At 46.5% G+C, this 27,376-nt stretch overlaps 1 protein-coding gene and 1 pseudogene across 11 annotated transcripts in view; both read left to right on the top strand.

Annotated features, from left to right (window-relative positions):
* The first annotated feature begins 263 nt into the window (after nt 1-263).
* Nucleotides 264-11,066, top strand: LOC121550905 (annotated as a pseudogene).
* Nucleotides 11,067-12,621: 1,555 nt separating this feature from the next.
* The window catches only part of LOC121550901 (histone acetyltransferase p300), a 31,020-nt gene continuing 16,265 nt past the window's right edge, over nt 12,622-27,376 (top strand). For 5 of the 11 annotated variants that reach the window (XM_041863336.2, XM_041863335.2, XM_041863334.2 and 2 more), the window contains exons 1-14: nt 12,622-14,868; nt 18,450-19,027; nt 20,348-20,524; nt 21,062-21,359; nt 21,666-21,788; nt 21,953-22,177; nt 22,378-22,480; nt 22,659-22,793; nt 23,000-23,126; nt 23,280-23,463; nt 25,930-26,007; nt 26,138-26,223; nt 26,396-26,548; nt 26,655-27,149. In XM_041863336.2, the coding sequence (XP_041719270.2) occupies nt 14,775-14,868; nt 18,450-19,027; nt 20,348-20,524; nt 21,062-21,359; nt 21,666-21,788; nt 21,953-22,177; nt 22,378-22,480; nt 22,659-22,793; nt 23,000-23,126; nt 23,280-23,463; nt 25,930-26,007; nt 26,138-26,223; nt 26,396-26,548; nt 26,655-27,149 (2,856 nt within the window). In that variant the 5' untranslated portion in view covers nt 12,622-14,774. The remainder of the gene's footprint in view (nt 14,869-18,449; nt 19,028-20,347; nt 20,525-21,061; nt 21,360-21,665; nt 21,789-21,952; nt 22,178-22,377; nt 22,481-22,658; nt 22,794-22,999; nt 23,127-23,279; nt 23,464-25,929; nt 26,008-26,137; nt 26,224-26,395; nt 26,549-26,654; nt 27,150-27,376) is intronic. The other 6 variants (XM_041863338.2, XM_041863337.2, XM_041863332.2 and 3 more) reach the window with 5 other exon arrangements.

The following is a 27,376-nucleotide window of genomic DNA, read 5'->3' as shown; positions in this document are numbered from 1 at the left end:
ATCAGAGCCTGAAGGTAAGGAGGTGCTGTTCCCCTCACAGCTCCGTAGGCAAGCACCATGGTCTTGTAGTAGATGCGAGCCTCAACTGGAAGCCGGTGGAATGTGCGGAGGAGCGGGGTGACATGAGAGAACTTGGGAAGGTCGAACACCAGACGGGCTGCGGCATTCTGGATAAATTGTAGGGGTTTAATGGCACAGGCAGGGAGCCCAGCCAACAGCGAGTTGCAGTAATCCAGACGGGAGATGACAAGTGCCTGGATTAGGACCTGTGCCGCTTTCTACCTCACAGGCATCCTCGAGCCAGACTGCTCCCTGGTTCTGTGTGGTACCGGCCGCCCGGACCAAGCCATCCTCTTCGTACCCCGCAGGGACCCGGCCAGGGAGCTGTGGGACGGGCCCAGGTCAGGGAAGGACGGGGCGGCAGCGTTGACGGGGGTGGAGAGGGTCCACTGCACAAAAGCCTTAAAGGTAGGGGGTAACTAGGGGAAAGTCATTTGAACATACAGTGAGGGAAAAAAGTATTTGATCCCCTGCTGATTTTGTACGTTTGCCCACTGACAAAGACATGATCAGTCTATAATTTTAATGGTAGGTTTATTTGAACAGTGAGAGACAGAATAACAACAAAATAATCCAGAAAAACGCATGTCAAAAATGTTATAAATTGATTTGCATTTTAATGAGGGAAATAAGTATTTGACCCCTCTGCAAAACATGACTTAGTACTTGGTGGCAAAACCCTTGTTGGCAATCACAGAGGTCAGACGTTTCTTGTAGTTGGCCACCAGGTTTGCACACATCTCAGGAGGGATTTTGTCCCACTCCTCTTTGCAGATCTTCTCCAAGTCATTAAGGTTTTGAGGCTGACGTTTGGCAACTCAACCTTCAGCTCCCTCCACAGATTTTCTATGGGATTAAGGTCTGGAGACTGGCTAGGCCACTCCAGGACCTTAATGTGCTTCTTCTTGAGCCACTCCTTTGTTGCCTTGGCCGTGTGTTTTGGGTCATTGTCATGCTGGAATACCCATCCACGATCCATTTTCAATGCCCTGGCTGAGGGAAGGAGGTTCTCACCCAAGATTTGACGGTCCCTTTAAGTGTGTGCTCCTAATCTCTGTCACGGCCGTCTACGGAAGGAGTGGACCAAAGCGCAGCGTTTGTAGCGAACATGACTTTATTAAAGTTAAAGTGCACGAACGAGAAAACAATAAACAATATAATAATAATAATAATAATAATAATTAGTCATTTAGCAGACGCTCTTATCCAGAGCGACTTACAGGAGCAATTAGGGTTAAGTGCCTTGCTCAAGGGCACATCGACAGATTTTTCACCTAGTCGGCTCGGGGATTAGAACCAGCGACCTTTCGGTTACTGGCACAACGCTCTTAACCACTAAGCTACCTGCCGCCCTTCACGGATAGTGAAGTCCTCAGTACACAGACTGAAACATGGAACAAAAACCCACAACCCTAAGGTGAACACTGACAGTTTAAATATGGCTCCCAATCAGAGATAACGAGCCGACAGCTGACACTCGTTACCTCCGATTGGGAGTCACATGACGAGACAAGACACTACAACCAAAACCAAACACAACCAAATGAACACACCCTATACCCAACACAACCAAATGAGTACACCCTGGCTCAAACTACACAGTCCCGGAGCCAGAGCGTGACAGTACCCCCCCCTAAAGGCGCGGACTCCGACCGCGCCTACACCCCAAAAATAGGGAGGGCTGGGTGGGTGTTGCTCCTCGGAGGCGGCTCCGGCTCCGGGCTTGACCACCACCCCACTTCACTCCCTCCGTAGTGCCCCCGGTCCGATCTGACCCCGCTTGCTGGATCAGGACCTCCGACGCGCACCCCTGGCTTGGCGCGTGAGGTAGGAATGGACCGGACCTGGCAGACGATACGCACCCTTTGCCTGGTGCGTGGAGCCGGAACAGGCCTCACCAGGCTGAAGACTCGCATCCCTGGCTTGGTGCGAGTAGCAGGAATGGGCTGGATCAGGCTGGCGGCTCGCACCCCTTGGCTTGGTGCGAGTAGCAGGACGAGCTGAACCAGGCTGACGACTCGCACCCTTGGCTTGGTGCGAGTAGCAGGAACGGGCTGGACCAGGCCGACGACTCGTACCCCTGGCTTGGTGCGAGTAGCAGGAACGGGCTGGACCAGGCTGACGACTCGCACCCTTGGCTTGGTGCGAGTGGCAGGAACAGGCCGGGTCGGGCTGGCGACGCACACCGTAGGTTCTGTGCGTGGAGCAGGAACAGGCCGGGCTGGGCTGGCGACGCACACCGTAGGCTTTGTGCGTAGAGCAGGGACAGGCCGGGCTGGGCTGGCAACGCACCCCGTAGGCTTGGTGCGTGGAGCAGGGATAGGCCGGGCTGGGCTGGCGACGCACACCGTAGGCTTTGTGCGTAGAGCAGGGACAGGCCGGGCTGGGCTGGCGACGCACACCGTAGGCTTTGTGCGTAGAGCAGGGACAGGCCGGGCTGGGCTGGCAACGCACCCCGTAGGCTTGGTGCGTGGAGCAGGGATAGGCCGGGCTGGGCTGGCGACGCACACCGTAGGCTTTGTGCGTAGAGCAGGGACAGGCCGGGCTGGGCTGGCGACGCACACCGTAGGCTTTGTGCGTAGAGCAGGGACAGGCCGGGCTGGGCTGGCAACGCACCCCGTAGGCTTGGTGCGTGGAGCAGGGATAGGCCGGGCTGGGCTGGCGACGCACACCGTAGGCTTTGTGCGTAGAGCAGGAACAGGCCGGACCGGGCTGGCGACGCACACCGTAGACTTGGTGCGTAGAGCAGGAACAGGCCGGGCAGGGCTGTCGACGCACACCGTAGGCTTGGTGCGTAGAGCAGGAACAGGCCGGACCGGGCTGGCGACGCACACCGTAGACTTGGTGCGTAGAGCAGGAACAGGCCGGGCAGGGCTGTCGACGCACACCGTAGGCTTGGTGCGTAGAGCAGGAACAGGCCGGGCTGGACTGGCGACGCACACCGTGGGCTTGGTGCGTGGAGTAGGAACAGGCCGGTCCGTACCGGGAACACACACCACTGGCCTTAACTGGGGATCAGGAACGGGCCGGACCGGACTGGTAACACACATCAGTCTCTCACGCCGTGCCACAACAACTTCCCTCCCTCTACTCGCCAATGGCTCCCGTAATCCGATAGCCTTCTCTCCACATCTCCCTGTGGCAGCCTCCTGCTGCCCAGTCGCCCATGCCGTGTGCCCCCCCCTAAAAAATTATTGGGGGTGCCTCTCGTCCTTCCGACGATGGCCCTGCTGACGCCGTTGCTCCTCTCCTGCCAGGTTCTCCCCCTTCATCGCCCTCCGGTACCGACGGCCTCCTCCTGCGTAATATGTCCCCAGCCGAGGAGGACATCCACCAGCGTTCTCTCCTGCGGGTGTTCCTGTATACGCTGCTTGGTCCTTTTGTGGTGGGTTTTTCTGTCACGGCCGTCTACGGAAGGAGTGGACCAAAGCGCAGCGTTTGTAGCGAACATGACTTTATTAAAGTTAAAGTGCACGAACGAGAAAACAATAAACAATGACGGATAGTGAAGTCCTCAGTACACAGACTGAAACATGTAACAAAAACCCACAACCCTAAGGTGAACACTGACAGTTTAAATATGGCTCCCAATCAGAGATAACGAGCCGACAGCTGACACTCGTTACCTCCGATTGGGAGTCACATGACGAGACAAGACACTACAACCAAAACCAAACACAACCAAATGAACACACCCTATACCCAACACAACCAAATGAATACACCCTGGCTCAAACTACACAGTCCCGGAGCCAGAGCGTGACAATCTCAGCATGTTACCTGTATAAAATACACCTGGGAGCCAGAAATCTTTCTGATTGAGAGGGGATCAAATACTTATTTCCCTCATTAAAATGCAAATCAATTTATAACATTTTTTACATGCGTTTTTCTGGATTTTTTTGTTGTTATTCTGTCTCTCACTGTTCAAATAAACCTACCATTAAAATTATAGACTGATCATTTCTTTGTCAGTGGACAAACGTACAAAATCAGCAGGGGATCAAATACTTTTTTCCCTCACTGTATATATTTTAGAGTAAATGTTACTCTTGGGATGAAAGATTAGGGATTAGGAACGTAGCTCTAAATTGTGGATCTAATTTTCATTCCGAACAAATGCAGCCGTTTCAACCATTTCAAAGTGATGTAAAGAAATTAGACATCACTAACAATTTTACTCTGATTATGTCCTCTCTCTCAGGTAGCACTGTGTGGTTTGATGGCTCCAAGCCCTCCCACCCTGGGCTCCACCAGACCCATGTTCGGCCCCTTCTGGAAGGGTTGCCCATGGTGCGCTCTCTCAGACCCCTTACACACTCCCTCAAGAGCCCAGCCGAGGTGGCTCTCATGAAGGAGGCTGGTCGCATCACAGCACAGGTGAGTCACCTCACACACACGCCATGAGTGAAGCACTCTCAACTGTTCACGTAAACCCTCTGCATCCCCTCTTTCAGGCATTCAAGAAGACTATGGGTATGTCTCAAGGGGACATTGATGAAGCTCTACTGTATGCTAAGGTGAGTTACAGGTCTCTCTATTTATAAATATGGTGTGTTGTCATTGAAAATATGGTTTAACACCTGTGGTAGCAACGATAATGATGAAATGCTGATGTGAATCTCTTTCTCAATCCCAGTTTGATTTTGAGTGCCGTCCCATGGAGCCAATTTCTTGGCCTATCCTCCCGTGGTTGCTGGTGAAAATCGAGCCAATACATTTCATTACATAAACAACAACCAGATTGTCAAGGTGAAGGGACATATGTAATGTTGCTGCTAAATGTGGGCCCACAATTCTGAGGTCAGAAGAGTTTTAGAATTATGAACACCCCGGTTTTGCCAAGATGAAATCATAATAATTTCAAACGATGGTACATAGTACATCTATACCAGTAACTCTGTTTGTGTCCAGACAAACAAGACTTTGCCCAATTCCTTGCCTTTTCTTTCTCTCAGAATGGGGAGATGGGGCTACTTGATGGAGGGTGTGAATACTTTTGTTATGTCAGTGATATTACTCGCACCTGGCCAGTGAACGGGAAGTAAGTTGCATCAACAAAGATAACATTTTGGATGTTCACTCCTCTCCTCGATCCCTCCTTTTAATGAAGTCTCCTTTTCTACCCCTCTCTTGCATGGTGAGCCCAGGTTCAGCCCTGCCCAGGCAGAGTTGTATGAGGGGGTGTTGGAGGTGCAGAAGGCCTGTCTGTCTCTGTGCTCCCCAGGAGTCAGTCTGGACCACATCTACAGCACCATGTTGGCCCTGCTGGGACGCCTACTCAAACAGCTGGGCATCGTGAAGAGCTCCACCAGTGATGCTGATGCACTTAAGGTACGCTCAGTGTCACTGTGTCCTTCTGCTCAAAGTAGTTCCATGGTTAACTGATAATGGTATCAAATGCATGCATAGATAACTGAAGGGTGTTTATCATCAACTTAAATGATAATATCACTTATTAACTCAAATGTTTTAATAGTAATATTTAATTGAAAGTAATAGGTTATATTTTGTGGCTTAAGGGGACTTAACCACGGAGACTCAATGGCTAGGAAAGGGTATTAGAGGCTAATGCTGTTTATCAAAAACCCTATTGGATAACAAACACTTTAATACTAATAACGGTCAGTAATAAACCATTTAGGTCCTTTATAATCCTTAATTCTTACATTTATGTGCAGAAACTTCAGACCATTGACCTTTTTAGTTCAGATGGGGAAGAAATGTCAGGACCTGGGTTAGATTGCACATTTCCTGACAGTAAAAGCAGCAAAATAATAGCAAGTCTAGATGGGATTTTACATTTAGATTCAGACAGTACTACAACCAGTCTTTAACACCACCGATTTCAAAAGGTGTGTACAGTCCAGAGACATGGTTAATTACCGAAATAACAATCCAGACATGCAAACGCAAGCGTGCGGTTTTTGCCGTGTCGAATGGGAAAAACATGCAGAGTTCTCTGGTGCAATAGCCGGGCAAGCGTATGGTTCCTCCCAGGACGCAACATGGTAAAAACCCTAAAATCTCTCTGCGTTTATGGGGCATCGGGCCCTAAATTCATCATCCTCAGTGTAAGAGTCAAGGGTAGACAATAGCAACATGTTAGTTTGTAGCCTAACGATCAACGTGAGAAATAATCATCCGTTTTCTAAGACTCCGATCTAAAATATTAGGCCTATGAGGTTGCACAATAATCACAAATAGGCCTAAGCTACAATAAAGGCCAAGTAATGCAAATCTAAATGCATACTAGTTCCAGAGTAAAAGTCCACAGGCTAAAGATAACATTTGGATCAGAGACCGCAGTGTGTGTGCTGGAGCGGTGAGCGAAGCTCGGGGGAGAAGGGGGCAAGTGGCGTGGGTACCTGTACCAGACAGGTGGTAGTCGGGAGCAGACCAAAAGGTGGGGGCCAAGGATTGCAGCACGCCACAGGAGTAGCCTAGGTATCACACCCGCTTGGGAGAGGCTTGTGTTGGGAGGCTGGGTAGGCCGTCATTGTAAATAAGAATTTGTTCATAACTGACTTGCCTTTTTAAATAAAGGTTAAATAGAAAGGAGAGGAGGCGTTCAGCCAGACAGGTGCATGGTGGAGGAGCTTTCAGCAATGTTTTCTCGATTTATAGTTCTTTATAAATGTTTTGAGTGACCAGTGTAATTTCTCACCAAAAGATGGACATACCATTGCCATGTTAGACATTCCAGCAGTACTGATGGTCTCAAAATGGCCTAGAATAGGGGTTCTCAAACTTTTTTGGCCTGTGACCATTTTGATTTAAAAACAATTGTGACCCCATGTAAAAAAAAAAGTTTAGTAATCAACGGCTAATGTAAACTTTTTAAATTTGTGCTATGACAGTCTATTACAAATCAGTCTGACACTATTACTGACAGTATTTCAATCTGAAGACGGTATGGTTTGAAGTGACTGAAATGCATCAGAAAGGTATTGGGAAATTCAAAAGATTATCAGGCAATAATGATGCTGTTCTTTTCCCCCAAGTCTGATTTAGTGCCTAGTCTTGTCCACTCGGTTCTAACGGCTTGTGGGCATTCACTGTTCAACAGTATGTATGTGTTCCTGAGAGCCGTATCTTTCAGTGATGGGGACATAATATTTTGTAGCTTAAACCATTCAAAAGATAGCCACATTTGTAGGAAGAAAACAGAAACCGCTCTGTTCATTACAACGACATCTAGCGGCTACCGGAGGTTACTGATGTAACCCCGGTTCTATGAACTAAATGTGAATTCTCTCGCGACCCCACTTCAAATCAGGCGACCCCACATGGGGTCGCGACACCTAGTTTGGGAAAACCTGGCCTAGAACATGTCAATGTTAAAAGAATAAGAACACAACACAGGATGTTTAAGGAAATATATTGAACATTTTTATTCCAAAACAATCACACTGTTGGAGTAGTGTGATGTACTAACTTTGAAGTAATGATTAATAAATGGTGAGAACTGTTTGTAAATGCCTTATAAATGGTTTATTACTGACCGTTATTATAAAGTTAGGCCTACCCATGATTGCAGGGCGACAAGGTGAAAAATCTGTTTGTGCCCTTGAGCAAGGCACTTAACCCTAATTTTCTCCAGGGGCACTGTACTACTATGGCTGACCCTGTAAAACAACATATTTCACTGCACCTATCCGGTGTATGTGACAATAATAAATATACAGTGGGGGAAAAAAAGTATTTAGTCAGCCACCAATTGTGCAAGTTCTCCCCACTTAAAAAAGATGAGAGGGCCTGTAATTTTCATCATAGGTACACGTCAACTATGACAGACAAAATGAGGAAAAAAAATCCAGAAAATCACATTGTAGGATTTTTTATGAATTTATTTGCAAATTATGGTGGAAAATAAGTATTTGGTCAATAACAAAAGTTTCTCAATACTTTGTTATATACTCTTTGTTGGCAATGACACAGGTCAAATGTTTTCTGTAAGTCTTCACAAGGTTTTCACACACTGTTGCTGGTATTTTGGCCCATTCCTCCATGCAGATCTCCTCTAGAGCAGTGATATTTTGGGGCTGTCGCTGGGCAACACGGATTTCAACTCCCTCCAAAGATTTTCTATGGGGTTGAGATCTGGAGACTGGCTAGGCCACTCCAGGACCTTGAAATGCTTCTTACGAAGCCACTCCTTCGTTGCCCGGGCGGTGTGTTTGGGATCATTGTCATGCTGAAAGACCGAGCCACGTTTCATCTTCAATGCCCTTGCAGATGGAAGGAGGTTTTCACTTAAAATCTCACGATACATGGCACCATTCATTCTTTCCTTTACACGGATCAGTCGTCCTGGTCCCTTTGCAGAAAAACAGCCCCAAAGCATGATGTTTCCACCCCCATGCTTCACAGTAGGTATGGTGTTCTTTGGATGCAACTCAGCATTCTTTGTCCTCCAAACACGACGAGTTGAGTTTCTACCAAAAAGTTATATTTTGGTTTCATCTGACCATATGACATTCTCCCAATCCTCTTCTGGATCATCCAAATGCACTCTAGCAAACTTCAGACGGGCCTGGACATGTACTGGCTTAAGCAGGGGGACACGTCTGGCACTGCAGGATTTGAGTCCCTGGCGCGTAGTGTGTTACTGATGGTAGGCTTTGTTACTTTGGTCCCAGCTCTCTGCAGGTCATTCACTAGGTCCCCCCGTATGGTTCTGGGATTTTTTGCTCACCGTTCTTGTGATCATTTTGACCCCACGGGGTGAGATCTTGCGTGGAGCCCCAGATCGAGGGAGATTATCAGTGGTCTTGTATGTCTTCCATTTCCAAATAATTGCTCCCACAGTTGATTTCTTCAAACCAAGCTGCTTACCTATTGCAGATTCAGTCTTCCCAGCCTGGTGCAGGTCTACAATTTTGTTTCTGCTGTCCTTTGACAGCTCTTTGGTCTTGGCCATAGTGGAGTTTGGAGTGTGACTGTTTGAGGTTGTGGACAGGTGTCTTTTATACTGATAACAAGTTCAAACAGGTGCCATTAATACAGGTAACGAGTGGAGGACAGAAAAACCTCTTAAAGAAGAAGTTACAGGTCTGTGAGAGCCAAAAATCTTGCTTGTTTGTAGGTGAAAAAATACTTATTTTCCGCCATAATTTGCAAATAAATTCATAAAAAATCCTACAATGTGATTTTCTGGATTTTTTTTCCTCAATTTGTCTGTCATAATTGATGTGTACCTATGATGAAAATTACAGGCCTCTTTCATCTTTTTAAGTGGGAGAACTTGCACAATTGGTGGCTGACTAAATACTTTTTATCCCCACTGTATATGTCAAAATAAAAGGCAGACACAGAACTGAAAGAAGGGACCCTATCAGTCACAGTTAAAATATTTTCTGGGCAATGAACCCAGGAACTTTTGATATTTTGTGTTTACTTTGCTCTCTCCGATGGTCTGTGGTCAGGAAATGACCATAACATCTTCTGGCCATTTAAACTGTAAAGTAGTGACCTAATTACACGCTTCGTAAAGCACAATATCCCTGTGTACTACCTATAATCGAGGTACCACTTTCCTGTAGCAGTTCAACTCGGGGGAAAAGGGAAGAAAGCAAGCCAAACCAAAGTTGAATGTACATTTGATTGAGCAGCTGTGCTCTTTCAAAAGTCTTGCATTGCGAATTGAAGTGTAATAACACAAGGAATTTATGCTAAACAATTAATGAAATATTTGCTAACAATCCTGACTAGCAAATTCCTCAAAATGAAGATTACCAGTGAACTCCAACCAAATGTTGTCCAGTTGAGCAGGTTTATTTAGCATATTTGCAGTTATGCTCATTGAATAATGTATTATTTATTTACGTCATTTAGCAGACGCTCTTATCCAGAGCGACTTACAAAATAAGAAAGCAATAGAATTCTAGCTGTGGTAATTTTAGTAGATACATTTTTATTTGCACTTATGGGACCAACACTCATCCTTCCCTCCTGAAAAGCAAATATGATATGGCATTGATAGATAACCAAGTAGATGAATACCAGCAGTAATAAATGAACTTACATTTCTCAAACTGAACCTTGACCATAGATAAACCTAGATTTGTAATGGAAGGTAACTTTACCAGCACATGGAATGATGAGTTTTTACATGAGATATTGGAACATTGAGTGCAGAGCTTGAGCATGCAGTGTTGTTTGTTGGTTCGGTGACCCGTATTGCTGCTTCCAGGTAGAGGCAACCGCTTTATTACTGAACCACTCACCGCACGGTGGGCTCCACATAGTTTGCATGGTAGAATTTGTAACTTCACACAAGCATCATTATGTTTTGCTAAGGAGAATGCTTTGTGGAGTGTAAACCCAGCCTCCCAGTGAAACAGCCAGAGATTCCTACACAAACACTGAAGCACTACTGTTCCAGTGTTTAATGCATGTGTGTGCATGAATGCATCAAGTGACTACACTCCAGTCCATCTCTCTCTTTCAGGGCTGTACATATGTGAGGACGATGACCAGGTTCCAGAGCGATTCCGTGGACTTGGGGTGAGAATAGAGGACGACGTTGTGATTCAAGACGAGATAAACCCCTTGATCCTGTCCTCTGACACACCCAAAACCATTGCTGATGTTGAAAGAGCCTGTGCACAGAGTTAGGGCTGAGAGAGACTAGACATGGGGAGGGTGACCGTACACACACCTCAAAATGCTGAGTGTGAGCAAGAGTGAGTGTTCATTCCTCTCAAGATGAGTGAAGGGTCACATTTCAGAGGGTTCTTCTTCTTCTTCGGTATATTGGCGATTGCACAATTTAATGTGCATCCCACCACCTACTGTGCGGGATGGAAACAGGGTTCCCACAAAAAACGGAACAAACTACCTAAATAACTACCTAAAATCAACTTTACTGTTAAAAAAATGAACTGATCTGATCCCTACACAGGCTCAAGGGGAGCCTGGGAGTACGGGCTGTCTTCCGGCGCCAATACCCCTTGCATGTCTTCAGATGTATACTAAACAAAAATATAAACGCAACATATAAAGTGTTGGTCCTTTGTTTCATGAGCTGAAATAAAAGATCCCTGAAATGTTCCATACACACAAAAAGCTTATTGCTCTCAAATTTTGTGCACAAATTTGTTTATATCTCTGTTAGTGAGCATTTCTCCTTTGCCAAGATAATCAATTCACCTGAAGGTGTGAAATATCAAGAAGCTGATTAAACAGCGTGATCATTACACAGGTGCACCTTGTGTTGGGGACAATAAAAGGCCACTCTAAAATGTGTAGTTTTGTCACACAACCCAATGCCACAGATGTCTCAAGTTTTGAGGGAGCGTGCAATTGGCATGCTAACTGCAGGAATGTCCAAACAGAGCTGTTGCCAGAGAATTGACTGTTAATTTCTCTACCATAAGCTGCCTCCAACATCGTTTTAGAGAATTTGGCAGTACATCCGACCGGCCTCACAACCGCAGACCACGTTTAACAACGCCAGCCCAGGACCTCCACATCTGGCTTCTTCACCTGCGGGATCGCCTGAGGAGGGGTGGGGTGTATTTCTGTCTGTAATAAAGCCCTTTTGTGGGGAAAACTCATTCTGATTGGCTGGGCCTGGCTCCTAAGTGGGTGGACCTATGCCCTCCCAGGCCCACCCATGGCTGCGCCCCTGCCCAGTCATGTGAAAACCATAGATTAGGGCCTAATGAATTTATTTTAATTGACTGATTTCCTTCTATGAACTGTAACTCAGTAAAATCTTTGAAATAGTTGCGTTTATATTTTTGTTCAGTATAAAATCCTTAAGTCCCAAAAACGTTTCTGCCACAGCCATAATAATGTCCAGTTTCTTAGACTTCTTTGAGACTTGAGCCGTACAGTTTATAACTGTGGTAATGAACGCCACAAAATCCATCTTTTTAACACACAGGGTATCTTTTGACTGGCAGCAAACATTTAATACAGGCTGTGGTACATCCACTTCCATATCTTCACTAGCATCACTTGTTTTCCCAATTATTTCTATGGGTTTCTGGAGGACTACTTGATTATTCCTCATGGATCTGAATGTGGTAATGTTTTCATTGTCTTTTTGTCTATTATAAAAATAGAAAACGTCTGTTCTCACAAAAAACTAATACATTTCACAGGTTCCTTGCAGGATAGGAGAGCATTAGAGAATGGCTTTATTGTGCAAGAATTGTTTCATTTATTAGGAATATTGGGATTTGAGATTTAAGAGTTTATTGTTGAAGACAAAATGTATATTTGTGTGTGTGTTATAGTCATGTCTATTTGAAAATGCTGTTATAACAGAATTCAGTTTTATTATTTGTAACAATTGGTCATAAATCAACCTAAATGAGACACCTGATATAGCCTATATGAGCATCGTTTGCCGCAATGATAATGTTATTTGTATCGCTAGAGAAGAAGCGAAGCGCCCTCTAAAATGTATTCTGATATGTTGGTGGAACACGACTGCCCCCTACAGATGATAGCACTAGTATTGCAACTCCGAAAAAATACGAAAGGATTTTCCGGGTAAACCCGAGCACCAACCCCCCTTCACGCCTAATGTTGCTGTACCTCAACCCTCCCCCGTATCAGAGGAGTAGAAACAACAAGCCGCCATTTTGTTTGTGCGGACAGACCGAGAGGCAGGAGATACCGAGAAAGAAAGCGACTTCAGCGCGGATAACAGCGACTCCGAGACCCGCGGGTGAAAGAGTGGCGGTGCGAAAAGAGGGAAGAAAGGAAAAACAAAAGACAAGACAAGAAGAATGAGGGAGTGAAAAAAGGAAATTCTCTGAAAATCCAAGGAATGGGTGTTTTTACGGAGCGGAGAGGCGGAAGAAGGCAATATATTTAACGAAGAAAAAAACCTGCGAGCGAAAAAAAAATAGAACATGAAAAAAATCATAATTTACCCATCGCCACCGATGAAAAAATGCCCGCATAGACAAATATACCGATAAATGTATATTGGGTATTTGAGGGGGGATAACAGGCAGGTTTAAAGGAAAAAATAAATTAGGATAAACGTGAAGGGGGGCATTTACCATCACAAAGACTCAATGAAAGGATTTTGTGGATCCCAAATATGTTTGGGGGTGTTGCTATCATTATCTTATGGACGAAGCTTGCCACTTTTCTAAAATAGCCATAATATTGTAGCGACCCCCCTCGCTTCATCAGATTTTCGCTCATCGCTGTATTCTCTTGTTCGGGATTTTTTTATTCACTTGCATTGCACCCTAAATCAGCGTACGCAGTGACCGATAATTTCTTGCAATATTTATCAACCAATTTCATCTTTCTAATCAATGGTGATCTTATTGCAGTAGGCTATATGATTACCTTTGAAGACCTGTCTTTGGTAAGCTTTAAATCTCAAACACTTGGGCAAGTAAACCAAACGTCCTCTGCAAAATAAAACTAGGACTAATTGGATCAATCTGGTAGGACATTAATTGGCACATTCTGGGCTATAACTCAAGAAACGATTTTTGCAACATCAAATCTCAGAATTTAGCCAAAATTATTTTTCAGGACACAAACTAATTGATACATTGTATTGCATGTAATTGACATAATCGCGCAAAGGGGTGCAACATCCAAATGTGCATTCAGTGTCCGTTATTTTCTTTCCAATTCAGTGCCTTGCATTGACAAACTAACAAAAGAATGACACGATGTAGACTACAAGTAGATGCTAAGGGAAATGTATTAAATGCATGGAATTAATTTAGCCCATAAGTGTAGTACAGCCTATTGGAGAACAGAACTTGATCAGTCAGCTTCACGGTATTCTTTTTTCAGAGCTGAATTGCACTCCTATACTATATTTATCTAAAATACAATGCGAATTGTTTGTGTTGAATTGGAGGGTTTTAACCCATTCTTTAAATGCATCTTAAACCACTATCACTCATTGGGACTGGGTATCCCGGTTTTATAGCCCCGAATATTGATAAACCTATCAAGTTCTTGTTTCTTGACGATCCCAATTTACGTATGGGGATGATTTTTATATTCTGTCACTGTCGGACACATTCATCGGTGTATTTTTATTAGATTAAGGACCTACCGCCATCATTTTCTTATTTGTCCACTCATTACTTTGTGGTAATGTTGGGATCAAATTGCATTGACTGCAATGGCAATTCAGACCAAGTGGAAGATTTATCCGTTTTCGGGTCTCTCGTAACTGTTGCATGAGACGAGGCCCCCAACGGTAGCCTACCACTGGGGTACGTTTTGCTTGCGTTCTTTATCGCGTTTCCCATCTTGCTTCCCTGGACACGACCCTTCAGCAGAGTGCTCTAGAATTAAACACTCGATTTCGCCGCCGACTATGGCGGAAAAGACTGACGCTGCCATGGAGGACAGGTCTTGGGACAATTTATCCGACGCCGAAGAGGCTAAATGAGGTTGTCGAAGGCCTACTTGCTTGTCTTTTTCATCGACTCCACCTTCCCTCCTCCTTCTAAACTGAGAAATCTATAAAGGAACAACATCTCCGACAGGGGAGGGGGATTGATAGCTACCGCTAAGCATAGATCGAGAGTGGGTACCCTGAAAGGAAGAGTGTATCGCAATTGCCTCCTTTCCCCCTACCGTCCCCAAACGGTGGGGGAAGAATCAAAAACATTTACAGAAGGGAAGTTTGAAAGGAGTCGAAGGACGCAAACAAGGGAATAAGCCAATCCTTTGTGGATATATAGTTATTTTTTAATTCGTGAAAAAATATGGCCGATAATGTTCTAGAGTCTGGCCCGCCTTCAGCCAAGAGGCCTAAACTATCATCCCCTGCTCTCTCAGTCTCCGCCAGTGATGGAAACGGTAAACATTTGAAATACTATAACAGTCCTGCCTAGCTGTTCAGGGATGTTATATTACCTAGCAAGTTAACCAGCTTGTTTTACCAAGTTACCATGAATGATCCACCTCCATCATCAGCCAGGTTGTGTGATACCAACGTTAGCTACCAACTAGGTGGTAGTAGTAAAGGTTTGCTTGTTACCCAACTGGTCAAAGTAAAGTTGACTGGCTAATTGCCCTCCCAGTGTTATGGTCTGAAGTGAAAGTTTTGAAGTTAGCCAGTTATCTGCCCGCTTCAAACAATGGGATAGTCCAAGTATAGCAAGTTGTGAACTCACTATTGGAATTTAGGTAACTACAGTTAGCCAACTTAGCAAGCTAATGTTACTTCTCCTATTTAACTAGCTGCAGCTTGCCACCATTTATGGATAGCCGGCTAGTTAGCTAACGTTAGATATTCAACTTGAGCGCTGCAAGCAATAAAGATGCATGCTTTTGATGTTTGGGTAGCCACTGTAGCTAGCTAGCTAGCTAAAAACGTTAGTTATTAGCTATCTTAGGTAAATTGGCATAGCTAGCTAATCAGAAAGGTGACACATGTACATTTTTAGTATTGGATTGGTGTAGGGGTTCATTTATTTTAACCTGTTTCGACAACTTTGCTATAACATGGTGTCTGGAGTGTTGTTATACTTACGGCAGTTAGCTAACTAGTTAGCGTTGTGACCGAGCCATCACCACTTCTGTGTGTTGTGTACTGCTGCATTGTCTAGAAGCTAGGTGGCTACACTAGCTAGAGTGAGTCAAGTAGCTCGTAAGCATACTTAAGTTGTAGTGCCTTTTGTCGCTACAATGTAGCAGCGTGACGTTATGTTAGGCGTTTGTATGTATGTGTCTAGCTTTTTCATACCCTTTTGTTTTAAAGTCTGAATTAATTGGACTGTAGTATAAGGTGTTGTTGACTACCATTGAGTCCTGTCGGCGCTTTTTTGCCCCTCATTTGCAGGACTGCCCCGTTCAATTCTAGCTACAATGTTAACTCATTTTAATACTTTGATAACACGGTAAAAGTTAAATGTCAAGCTTAAACCATTATAGGCCAGATTGAAAAACACAACATATTTCCTAAATGTGCAGACCCCACTCCCTGACGCATGCAATTCATATTTATTAAATGGGTAGGCTAAGTTAGCTGCCTTGGCTGGTAGTTGGCACCCATAATTCCCCATTTTGTTTGTTTCTCCATGTCATGTCTGTCATCAGGATGCATTTATTCACAAATTAAACAATTCAGGATTGCCCAAATAGGTCCCTCCATAAGTTTTAGCTTTCGTTTCAATGCCATTTCTCACATGACACGAAGTCTAGATGGAACTTTTTTGGAGCACTATGGCTACAATTCGGCAAAAGATCAGAATTGGGCTGCCTGTGTAAACTCAGCCTATCTCTACTGTACCAGCCCAACCAAGTTGCCATTTCACTTGAAGCATGCCTTGTACAAGCATGTTCTCTCTTAACATACAGCTCTGATTTATGTGTCATCCAAGTTCTGTTGTACCAACCAAGTCATTACTGGAATTCAAAGAAAGGCTCTGCACAGGTCTAACAAACCACTCTGTGGTGAAAAGCTGATTCTGTTTGGAAGGGAAGAGCAAATGCAACATGCAACTCCCCTCCTTTCCTCAATAATAAAAAAGCACATCAGTCGGCCGGGGTGTGAAAATGGTGGATGTTAGAACAGGCTGTCAGTCCAGTAAATGGCTGCTGTCTGTTGCCTCCCATTGTGATGGGAATCTGGGGCATCGGTGCTTGACTGAGTCTTGTGGACCAGGAGTCGCTCACAGTAGCATTTGCACAAGCAAGCATTTGCAAAATCACTGCTTCAGAGGTAGTTCCTGTTGCACCCCCCCCATCCCCACCCAATGCAGACACAAGTGTACACAACTTACCATGTGTTTCATTGGTCATGGTGGGGGGGTAGTAGCCTACATCTTCATTTTAGTAAGAGTCAGGGGATATAGGCGGTAAAGTAAGTAAATTGAGAAGGCTTTCTCGTTTATGACATTAGTGCAGAGACTGTGACGGTGTTCAGCATCTGTATGTAGTTGAAAACTACAGGTACGGATGTTGTATCCATGCCGTGCAGAAGAACAATTTGATTGTTCCCTGTACTACAGTCACTGCAACTTGGGGGATAGTGTAGAAATGTTAACACAGACTCAAGCTTGACTGAGGATGCATGCTTGCATATTTGAGGCTAGCTTGCTTATTTGAGTGGATCAGCTCTTGTGTGTTTAATGGAATATTTCCCCCCCCTCTAAGATGGCTGCAGTCCTGCTTCTGCTCTAAGCTAGAGATGGCAAGAGGTGAGACTGATTGCTTCTGGTGCCGTAGGCGTTTCAAGTCTCTGCCAAGCACACCCTCAACCTGGTGTCATAAATAGACCACTTGCCCCTGGTTTCTGAAGTTTTATATCCAGAGGTTTGTTTGCCAAATGATAGTCATAAAGGACGCAAAGGTTTGCCTTTGTTTGGTATCCACCGTGCACTGTAAGTGAATTCACGTCTCAGCCAAGGGCAATTCAAGTAGATCTTGGAACTTAGCAGACATGCCTGCTATTTCCCTTTCTCTATGTAGAGGCAGAGAAATCTCTTCTATACACACATATCCACCTGCTGCTCAGTCAGTGTTTACTTCTGTGGCTTCGCACTCTGACCCTACCCTGTCCACTCTATGTTTGGCACCCCATCAAACCACAAACTGGCCCAGGAGAGGAAGCTCTTTGGTGGGAGGCTGTAGCCAGCCACTGCACTGACTTAGGATCCAGAAAGGGGGGCGATTCATTTAGTTGGTTGGAGCCAGCCGCTGCACTGACTTAAGGCGTCCGCATTCTTCCCGTCTGAAACAGTTTGTGCATATATTATGATTACATTTTGTGAAGTTTTTGTCTTCGGCAAGGGTTTTTTCGGCTGTTTGTGCACACCACATTTTTTCTGAGGCAAGCCGAAGTTCGGTAACCGAAGTCTACGCCCCTTTGTCGGTGATTGGTCAACAGTAGGGATTCTTCAATAAAGTTTTTGTAATTCAATAAGAGACGACTTGTTTTCATGCACATTTTTTCACTTGAGACTACTGCACCAAACATCTTAGTTAGATGTACAATTGCATGACTAAGACCTCCTTGGCAAAAACATAAAAGTGAATTACAGATTTCTTGAGCTATCTTAAATTAATTCAGACTATTTTGAGGACGTGTATACTGGCTAAGGTATTTTAAGCGACGGTCTTTTAAGGGAGTATGCGAGGCACAGACGTTCACTTCGCCTAGCCGAGTTCTGCTATGAGCAAACCAAACCTAGTATGCAGACGCTGTTAGTGTCCAGAAATAGGAGGGATTCATTTAGTTGGTTCTTTAGATGTAGTGATTTCTCTTTCCAGAATGAATATTATTGCTGCACATACATTTGAAGGAGGTTAGAGCTTTGTTACTGAGCTTGCAACGTCAAGGGGCACAAGTGCATTTATTTGCTACTGCTCTCAATGTACACCTCAGGATATCCCACTAACCCTGCCCTCTCTTTCCTCCTCTTACCCCCTCCCAGATTTTGGTTCACTCTTTGATCTGGAGCACGACCTCCCTGATGAGCTCATCAACTCGTCGGAGCTGGGCCTTGTCAATGGAGGGGACCTCAGCCAGCTCCACACCAGCCTGGGAGGAGGCCAGGACGCTGCTGCCAAACACAAACAGCTCTCGGAGCTCCTCCGGGCTGGAGCGCCGCCCCCCTCGGGCCAGCAGGGAGCCACCAACATCCCTGGTGGCTCCATGGGCCTCCTGGGCAGCATGAACGCCTCCCCTGGGCCCCAGAGCATGGGCCCCCAGGGGCAGCACCCCTCACCCCAGCAGGCTGGCATGATGCAGCAGGCGGGCATGGTGGGTGGACTGAACAGGGCCATGATGGGGGCCCAGAAGGGCAACGGCCAGCAGCAGGGGCCCACGCCCCAGGGCATGATGGGGGGCCAGGTGATGAACGGCTCGCCCCGAATGGGTTACCCGGTCAACCCGGGCATGGGAAGTAACAGTAACCTGCTGGCAGAAACCCTGCAGCAGCAGGGGGGGCAGCAAATGGGGGCAGGGGGACAGGCTGGGATGAGGCCACAGCAACCTGGAGCACTGAACAAGGTAAGACCTAATTGTTTTGTAGATGGACTTGTGTTCATAAGTGTCTACAGGAGCAGGATCCTCTTTTACACATCTTGATATTATGCAGTTTTGCTCTGTGCTGGTCTTGGTGTTCAGTACATCTGGCTATGCTAGCTGTCTTGACACCAGACAACAGTGAGATGCTATGTTTAATATGTCATTAGCTGGTTTCAAGATTGCTCTGAATGAACATTAATTGACCAGAATCGAGAAGAGTATTTAGTGTGTGTGAACCGTGAAGTGCCTCTTCCGGAACTGATCAAGTATGTCTATGACGGCAGTAGAGCAGATTCATCAACCTTTACCTGTTATTGTGTATCCCAGCTATGATGTTGCCATAGGCACATTTTAAATAGGCACTTCACATTGCTATCAACAAAATTGGATCAGTATGTGGGTGCTGTTTAAATGCTTGTTTGTTGGTGCTGTAAATATGACAATCCAGTTGTCAGAGCTGTCGTCACGAGGGCTGGGGATCGCTGGGTGCAGTGGATGCTGTCATGTTCAGGCTGATGTTGCCTTGCCTAAGACCTCCAGAGCTGTAGTCTGGCTGAGGTGAAAAGCAGAAACCATCAGTGTAGGTTCTCTTTTAGTGTTTGGCCAGCTAAGAGCATAGATGTTCATTGTCAGTTGGGCAGTGTCTACATGCATTTCCATAAGGTGTCCAAAACAGTGGGGAGTAAGAAGGGTGCAGACTTGCAGCAGTAGAGTTGCATCCTAAACGATCCTCATGGGACCCAGCTGAGCAGTGACCAGCTTATTAGCTGTTGGCCGTATCTGTCTGTTTTGGAAGTAGTTGATTACATTCCCTTATATTTTGTAAGGATAAGGGTTCACAGATGATGGAAAGCTGCTGGTGTAAGAGCTGATTTGGTCTTACTCCCCCTTAGCAAGCAGCTGTTCTCTCATTGTCACCCCTAGATCACTATTATCTTCAGCAGAGCATGGTCTTGGTGTTTGTGTGAAAATGCTAGGAAAATTCAAGCTATTTGTTGAATTATGTTTTCGTAAATATGTCAGCGTTAATGCTTTCTTAACAAACTCTGTGAATAAGACCAGACTGACTACTGCTCAAAGCAGTGTCATGCTTAATGGTCCTGAGATTGAACTCTAATATGAATCTGTCAACAACAACTTATCTCAGGTTGTGATTTAAAGTTAATGAAGCTTCATTAGTGTCGTTTAATCTGCTCTAAATGTATGTATTTTTGTACAATACAGAACCAGGAACATGAGTGTAAACTAGATCTCACTCACCTGACATTCCCTCCATTTCTCCCCCACCCCCCTCTCTCTCAGATGAATATGATGGCTAATGCGGGCCCCTATGGTGGTCCGTACGGTCAGTCAGCAGGCCAAGGTCTGGGTGGTGCTGGGCTGGGCCCACAGCACCAGAACAAGGCTGGTCTGCCCAATAGCCTGGCCCAGTTCAACCTGGACAAGAAGACACCGCCTGTACAGGGCATGGCTGGGATGGTGAGGGCATCTTTTTCTGTTCGTCTTATTTTAGTGAAAGATATAGGGCCGGGACGATACCAGTATCGCGATACTTGTTAGTGTCGTGGCAAGGAAACAAAACATGAAGCGGATATAACTTCTTTATGAAAACAGCCCTAATGTTGCAAACAAACGTCATTATGTTGTCATCCAGAGTCCTATTTATTTGTTTTCCAAGCTATAGCAGACAATATTTTACATACAGCAGGTTTTTAAAGAACCAAAGAGTTTGGACTGCTTTGTGTTTTCATTTTTGCCATGGAAAAAATATTGCGATACTGGTATTGTCAGTCCTACTAAAATACTAGATTAATGACCCTCTGGACTTCGGTGGTAATCAACTCACAACCCACTGCACTAAGTTCGGCCCATCCCACCATGTCAACTTTGATCTCCCTTTTAAAGCCCCTCCCTTGTCTTTAATCCTCCATACAGCCCCTCTATCCCAGCCATCTTCCTTCTACATCCCCCTATCCACTCTGGTTAACTCCCTCTCTTTTCGCTCTGTGTCCTCAGGCCTCCCAGCAGGCCTCGGCGGTAGGGCCGGTGTCTGTGGGTGGAGCGGCGGTTGGAGCCGGGGCCCAGGCTGGCCTTGGTACCGTGGCAACAGGTCCGGGGGCAGCGCCCCCCACGGCCGACCCGGAGAAGCGCAAGCTGATCCAACAGCAGCTGGTGCTCCTGCTCCACGCCCACAAGTGCCAGCGGCGGGAGCAGGCCAACGGGGAGGTGCGCCAGTGCAGCCTGCCCCACTGCCGCACCATGAAGAACGTCCTCAACCACATGACCCACTGCCAGGCTGGCAAGTCCTGCCAGGGTGAGTTGGTGGTCCTTTTTAATACTGTTATTTTTGGTTTGTTAATATTCTGAAGTGGCTTCCACTCTCCAAGAGGAAGTAGAGGAAGCCACTTTAGACTATTGAGATGCACCCTTCCTCTTGGTTTGAGCTTTATTTCATCCATGTTTCTGTATGTTGCTTTTCCCCAATCTGGCCTACTCTGGGGCTTCCCTTGTTTTTACAGTTAGATTTCCCGCTTAACTGCTAACATTAGGTCTCTACTAGGACACTGTTATTGTGTTGCGCTGTCAGTTGTCTCACTTTCTCTCCTTCTTTTCCCCTCAGTGGCACACTGTGCCTCGTCGCGACAGATCATCTCTCACTGGAAGAACTGCACTCGGCACGACTGTCCTGTCTGCCTGCCGCTCAAGAACGCCGGAGACAAAAGGAACCAGCAGTGTGAGTGTGGTGTGTATTGAGCTATGTGTCTGTCCTCTGCATTGTGATGTACTACGTGTCTGAACCAATATGGCTACCTGTTCAACATCAGTTCCAGTCATTGTTCATGGCAAGTTGATTTTCTCTCTCTCCCTCTCACTTCTTTTCGCTCTCCTCTACCTCCATCTCCACAGCTCTACTAAGCAGTGCCGGGGTTGGCCTGGGCAGCTCGTTAGGGGCAGTGCCAGGGGGTCAGCCCAGCAACCCTAACCTCAACCCGCCCAGCCAGATTGACCCCAGCTCCATTGAGAGGGCCTACGCCGCCCTGGGCCTCACCTACCAGGGCAACCAGATGCCCCAGCAACCGCCCCAGTCCAACCTGCCCAACCAGTCTGGCATGAGGTCGCTAAATGCCATGGGTGAGTGGGCATGGGCTCGTCAACAACCGTGTTGGTGAAGAGGAGGATGAATCTAGAAAAATGAACTACGACCAGGGGCAGTGTAGCAGACTTCTTAGTTTAGTCATTGATTGAACAGGATAACATTTTTAAAGTGAATGGTTTTGATTCCGAGGAAAGGAACTGCTTTGAACCTGTCCTCTCTTTATCTGCCCCTGTAGGAGGGAACCCCATGGGGATGAATGGAGGGGTGGGGGTGCAGCCCCCCAATCAGTCCAACCTGCTACCAGACGCCATGCTGCACAACAATATGAATGTACAAAGGTACAACACACTCATACCCTCCTCCTGAAATCACTATCCTGTCCATGGAATTCAATACTGATTTTATGGTCCTGCCATCTCTAAAGACTCAAAACATTATTCTACACAGCAACACACTCACAAGTTCACAAAGTTACTTCAATGATGTCGTCTCCATCCCTCTCTCTTCATCTCTCAGTTTGATGAACGACGGCAGCGGGGCGGGCAGCCTGGGCTCCATGCCCATGGCGACCCCTCCCTCATCCGCCGGCATGAGGAAGAACTGGCACGAGGACATCACCCAGGACCTGCGCAACCACCTCGTCCACAAGCTGTGAGTCTGCCCTGACTGCACCAGAGTCACAGAAGGGGACACGTAGGCCATTGCAGTTTTAAAGAAAAAGTGTTCTTCTGCTATTGCTGTTAGATGAGTACTCTGTATATGTGACTCTGGACTGCACCCTCACCACACAGTCTGGTGCAAGGCAGGCTGTCAGTGTCTTTTGGCTTATCTCTCTGTATCTCTTTATCCGTCTGCTGGGTGAGCAGTGTGCAGGCCATCTTCCCCACCCCGGACCCGGCTGCGCTGAAGGACCGGCGGATGGAGAACCTGGTGGCCTACGCTCGTAAAGTAGAGGGGGACATGTACGAGTCGGCCAACAGCAGGGTGAGAACTGACTCCTCAATGTTGTGGGTGAAGGCTGGTATTACAGTAGTATACCAGAAATGGAATACAATGATTTAAACTAACTGACCACAACTAATAATGGCGGACTAGAGGGTGTATTTGAATTTATTGAATTTCCTGTATCGCTACCAGGCGGAGTACTACCACCTCCTGGCTGAGAAGATCTATAAGATCCAGAAGGAACTGGAGGAGAAGAGGCGGACGCGGTTACAGAAGCAGGGCATGATGCCCACACAACCCGGCATGCCCCCCTCAGGCCTGCCACAGGGACCCCTTGGCATGGGCCAGTCGCCTCTGGCCCCCGGACAGCCGCCCAGTGAGTAGACACTTTAAACACACATATTTGACAACATTGCTACTCTCTTTCAACATAAACTTAGCAGATCTTCATTGTAAAGGGTTTAAACACTGTTTCCCATGCTTGTTCAATGAACCATAAATAATTAATGAACATGCACCTGTGGAACGGTCGTTAAGACACTAACAGCTTACAGACGGTAGGCAATTAAGGTCACAGTTATGAAAACTTAGGACACTAAAGAGGCCTTTCTACTGACTCTGAAAAACACCAAAAGAAAGATGCCCAGGGTCCCTGCTCATCTGCGTGAACGTGCCTTAGGCATGCTGCAAGGAGGCATGAGGACTGCAGATGTGGCCAGGGCAATAAATTGCAATGTCCGTACTGTGAGATGCCTAAGACAGCGCTACAGGCAGACAGGACGGACAGCTGATCGTCCTCGCAGTGGCAGACCACGTGTAACAACACCTGCACAGGATCGGTACATCCGAACATCTGACCTGCGGGACAGGTACAGGATGGCAACAACTGCCCAAGTTACACCAGGAACGCACAATCCCTCCATCAGTGCTCAGACTGTCCGCAATAGGCTGAGAGAGGCTGGACTGAGGGCTTGTAGGCCTGTTGTAAGGCAGGTCCTCACCAGACATCACCGGCAACAACGTCACCTATGGGCACAAACCCACCGTCGCTGGACCAGACAGGACTGGCAAAAAGTGCTCTTCACTGACGTGTCGCGGTTTTGTCTCACCAGGGGTGATGGTCGGATTTGCGTTTATCGTCGAAGGAATGAGCGTTACACCGAGGCCTGTACTGTGCAGCGGGATCGATTTGGAGGTGGATGGTACGTCATGGTCTGGGGCGGTGTGTCACAGCATCATCGGACTGAGCTTGTTGTCATTGCAGGCAATCTCTACGCTGTGCGTTACAGGGAAGACATCCTCCTCCCTCATGTGGTACCCTTCCTGCAGGCTCATCCTGACATGACCCTCCAGCATGACAATGCCACCAGCCATACTGCTCGTTCTGTGCGTGATTTCCTGCAAGACAGGAATGTCAGTGTTCTGCCATGGCCAGCGAAGAGCCCGGATCTCAATCCCATTGAGCACGTCTGGGACCTGTTGGATCGGAGGGTGAGGGCTAGGGCCATTCCCCCCAGAAATGTCCGGGTACTTGCAGGTGCCTTGGTGGAAGAGTGAGGTAACCTCTCACAGCAAGAACTGGCAAATCTGGTGCAGTCCATGAGGAGGAGATGCACTGCAGTACCTAATGCAGCTGGTGGCAACACCAGATACTGACTGTTACTTTTGATTTTGACCCCCCCCTTTGTTCAGGGACACATTATTCCATTTCTGTTAGTCACAAGTCTGTGGAACTTGTTCAGTTTATGTCTCAGTTGTTGAATCTTGTTATGTTCATACAAGTATTTACACATGTTAAGTTTGCTGAAAATAAACGCAGTTTATGTGTGATTACCACTGCTTGATTCCAATTGCGTGGCTCTATTTACTTCAATAGCTAGATTTCCATCCAATTGGGAACAGATTTTCAAGACTATTCAAAAATCTGCATAAAAACTAAATTAGCATTCTCTAACCAGAGGTGTGTTTCCATCAAACTTATTTTATTCCTCTTGTGTTAGTTTTTTAAACTCTGCATCATTGGGAAGGGCTCATAAGCAAGCATTTCACTGTAAAGTCTACACCCGTTGTATTTGGCGCATGTGACAAATAAAAGTTGATTCGATTTTAAACGGACTTGTTGCGGATAAAAAGCTCTGTGTAATGACAGAGTGCATATAAAAATGACTTTTGCGGTTAATTCTCATGTACTGTATTTAATAACAGAAGTTCAATGTGTTTCAATCACATTTTCAACTCTACTGATGTTTTTGTCACAAAAACTGTTAATTAGCAAACTTGCCCACTCTGGTTTTGTCGCATGCTCTCTAGACAAGAGTGTGCTGATAAAGTGGACAGGGTGGATTATATGAAGAAGAACAAGATCCTTTTATTTGATAATTGGCAGCCAAGCACCAATCATCATGTCACCAACATTCAAATAATGGCCTATTGTCAATATTTATCGGAAATGTGCATGATCACCGTGCATTTAACCACCATGTGAAGTTCATCATAGCTTATTTAATCTGCCTATAAACTCGTCATGCTTTTCCACGTCGTGGTGGTAGGCCTACAATGTAACATATAATTGCGTGACTCCAAGTTTACTTCGATATGATGGTTATTGTATCAATATTTCCACTGCAATTGTCGCATAATCAGTTATACACCCATGTCTAGCGTATTTGGTTTGGGGACATTATGACATTTTACTGACAAATGTCCTGTTTCCATCAGGCCTGTTGTGACTTTTTTTATACGTCAGCCGTCAGGTAATTCATCTGCATGAAATGGTTGGATGAAACCTGGTTACTGTAGCCATAGATGCAAAGCTAATTAATGTGTTTCTCTTCACTCTCAGATGGTTCTCATGCTGACCCCTCCATGGTTCGACCCACCGGACCCAATCAGATGGTGAACAGGATGCAGAACCCTGCAGGTAAGCTCTTCCTACAGTCATACATGCTCAGCTCAGTTTGCTGCTTGGCACAAACCGAACCAGTCTGAATGGTGGACCTATAATGGTGGCTAATGGGTGTTACTGCTTTGCTCTCTCTCGTCTCTCTCAGGGATGAATCAGTTTGGTCAAATGGGGATGCAGTCATTAGGTCAGAGGTCAACGCCTCCCCTCCCACTTGGCGGACCTCTAAATCAGGTTAGTAGCCCTCTCTCATTCCCAATGTCCAAATGAAGTTGGAAAATAACTGCGTTCAATATTGATATAAATTGATTATATTTCAACATTCCAATCACAGCGATTTATAGAAAATAACCATGGTCTCATTAGAACAAAAAGTTAATAATTTATCTTGCTCGATCTCACTCAGATGGGTATGGGGCAAACGCGGATGGGGCAATCCAACGTGGCCCAGCTCCAGAACCAGTACCTCCCTCCTGGTCAGTTCCCTGGGTCCAGTCCTGGCCTCGGGGCTGGCCCAGTTGGCATGAACCATCCAGGACCACAAGGAGGCGTGGCACAGGTAAATAAATACTGGAACCAATGATATAAGTAAAGGGTGACACTAAAATAGTTGTCATATTTGAAGTTGGGTATAGACTAACCATCTCCTCCATGGTGTTCTCCAGCAGGCCCAGATGCCCACGCCGCCCTCGCTCCCGGTCAGCAGCCCTACAGCCCAGCCAGGCTCAGCGGCAGGATCAGGGCCCTCCCAGTGCTCCATGGGGCCAGGCAGCGTAGGTGGAGGCCCTCCTTCCAACCTGCAACTGCCCAACTCCAACTCGTCCCAGCCCAACTCACACCCGCACTGCCCCCCCATTCGACAGAACTCCCCCTCCCCGGCACGCAGCCTCACGCCAACCCCTCATCAGACGCCGTCTGGTCTGCCAGGCTCGCAAACCCCCCAGCCTCACACGCCCAACCCGCCCCAGGTCGTCCCTCCGCTCCCACAGCAGCAGCTAGCGTCGTCACAGCCAATGGGGCAAGGAATGAACTCGGAGAAGCCCAGTCAGCTCCAGCAGCAGACAATCGGTGGTGGAGCTTCTGGAGGCCTCCAGATGGGGAAGGCTCAGTCTGTGCCTACCCAGAATGCCCATGTGCCAACCCAGCTTCCGCGAACTCCAGTGAGTAGTTTTCCCCCTACTGTTCCCCATAGTCTCACTAACTCAACTCCTCATGGTTGTCAGAAGTGCTGTTCTTTGGATTCCTAAGCTTGTCCCTGGTCTCTGGCTATACCTCATGTCTCTGAGATTTCCCTCATTGCCTCGACAGACACCTTAGTCAAATTCTCTTGTCCCCCTGCCCTCCGTTCCTTGTTGGTCTACGTCCTTGGCTGTTCACTCTTTTCACT

Source organism: Coregonus clupeaformis, chromosome 35, assembly GCF_020615455.1.
Source record: "Coregonus clupeaformis isolate EN_2021a chromosome 35, ASM2061545v1, whole genome shotgun sequence".
NCBI classification, from domain to species: Eukaryota; Metazoa; Chordata; class Actinopteri; order Salmoniformes; family Salmonidae; genus Coregonus; species Coregonus clupeaformis.
Note: the sequence above shows the minus strand (reverse complement) of the source record. Positions and strands in the feature narration are given on the sequence as shown.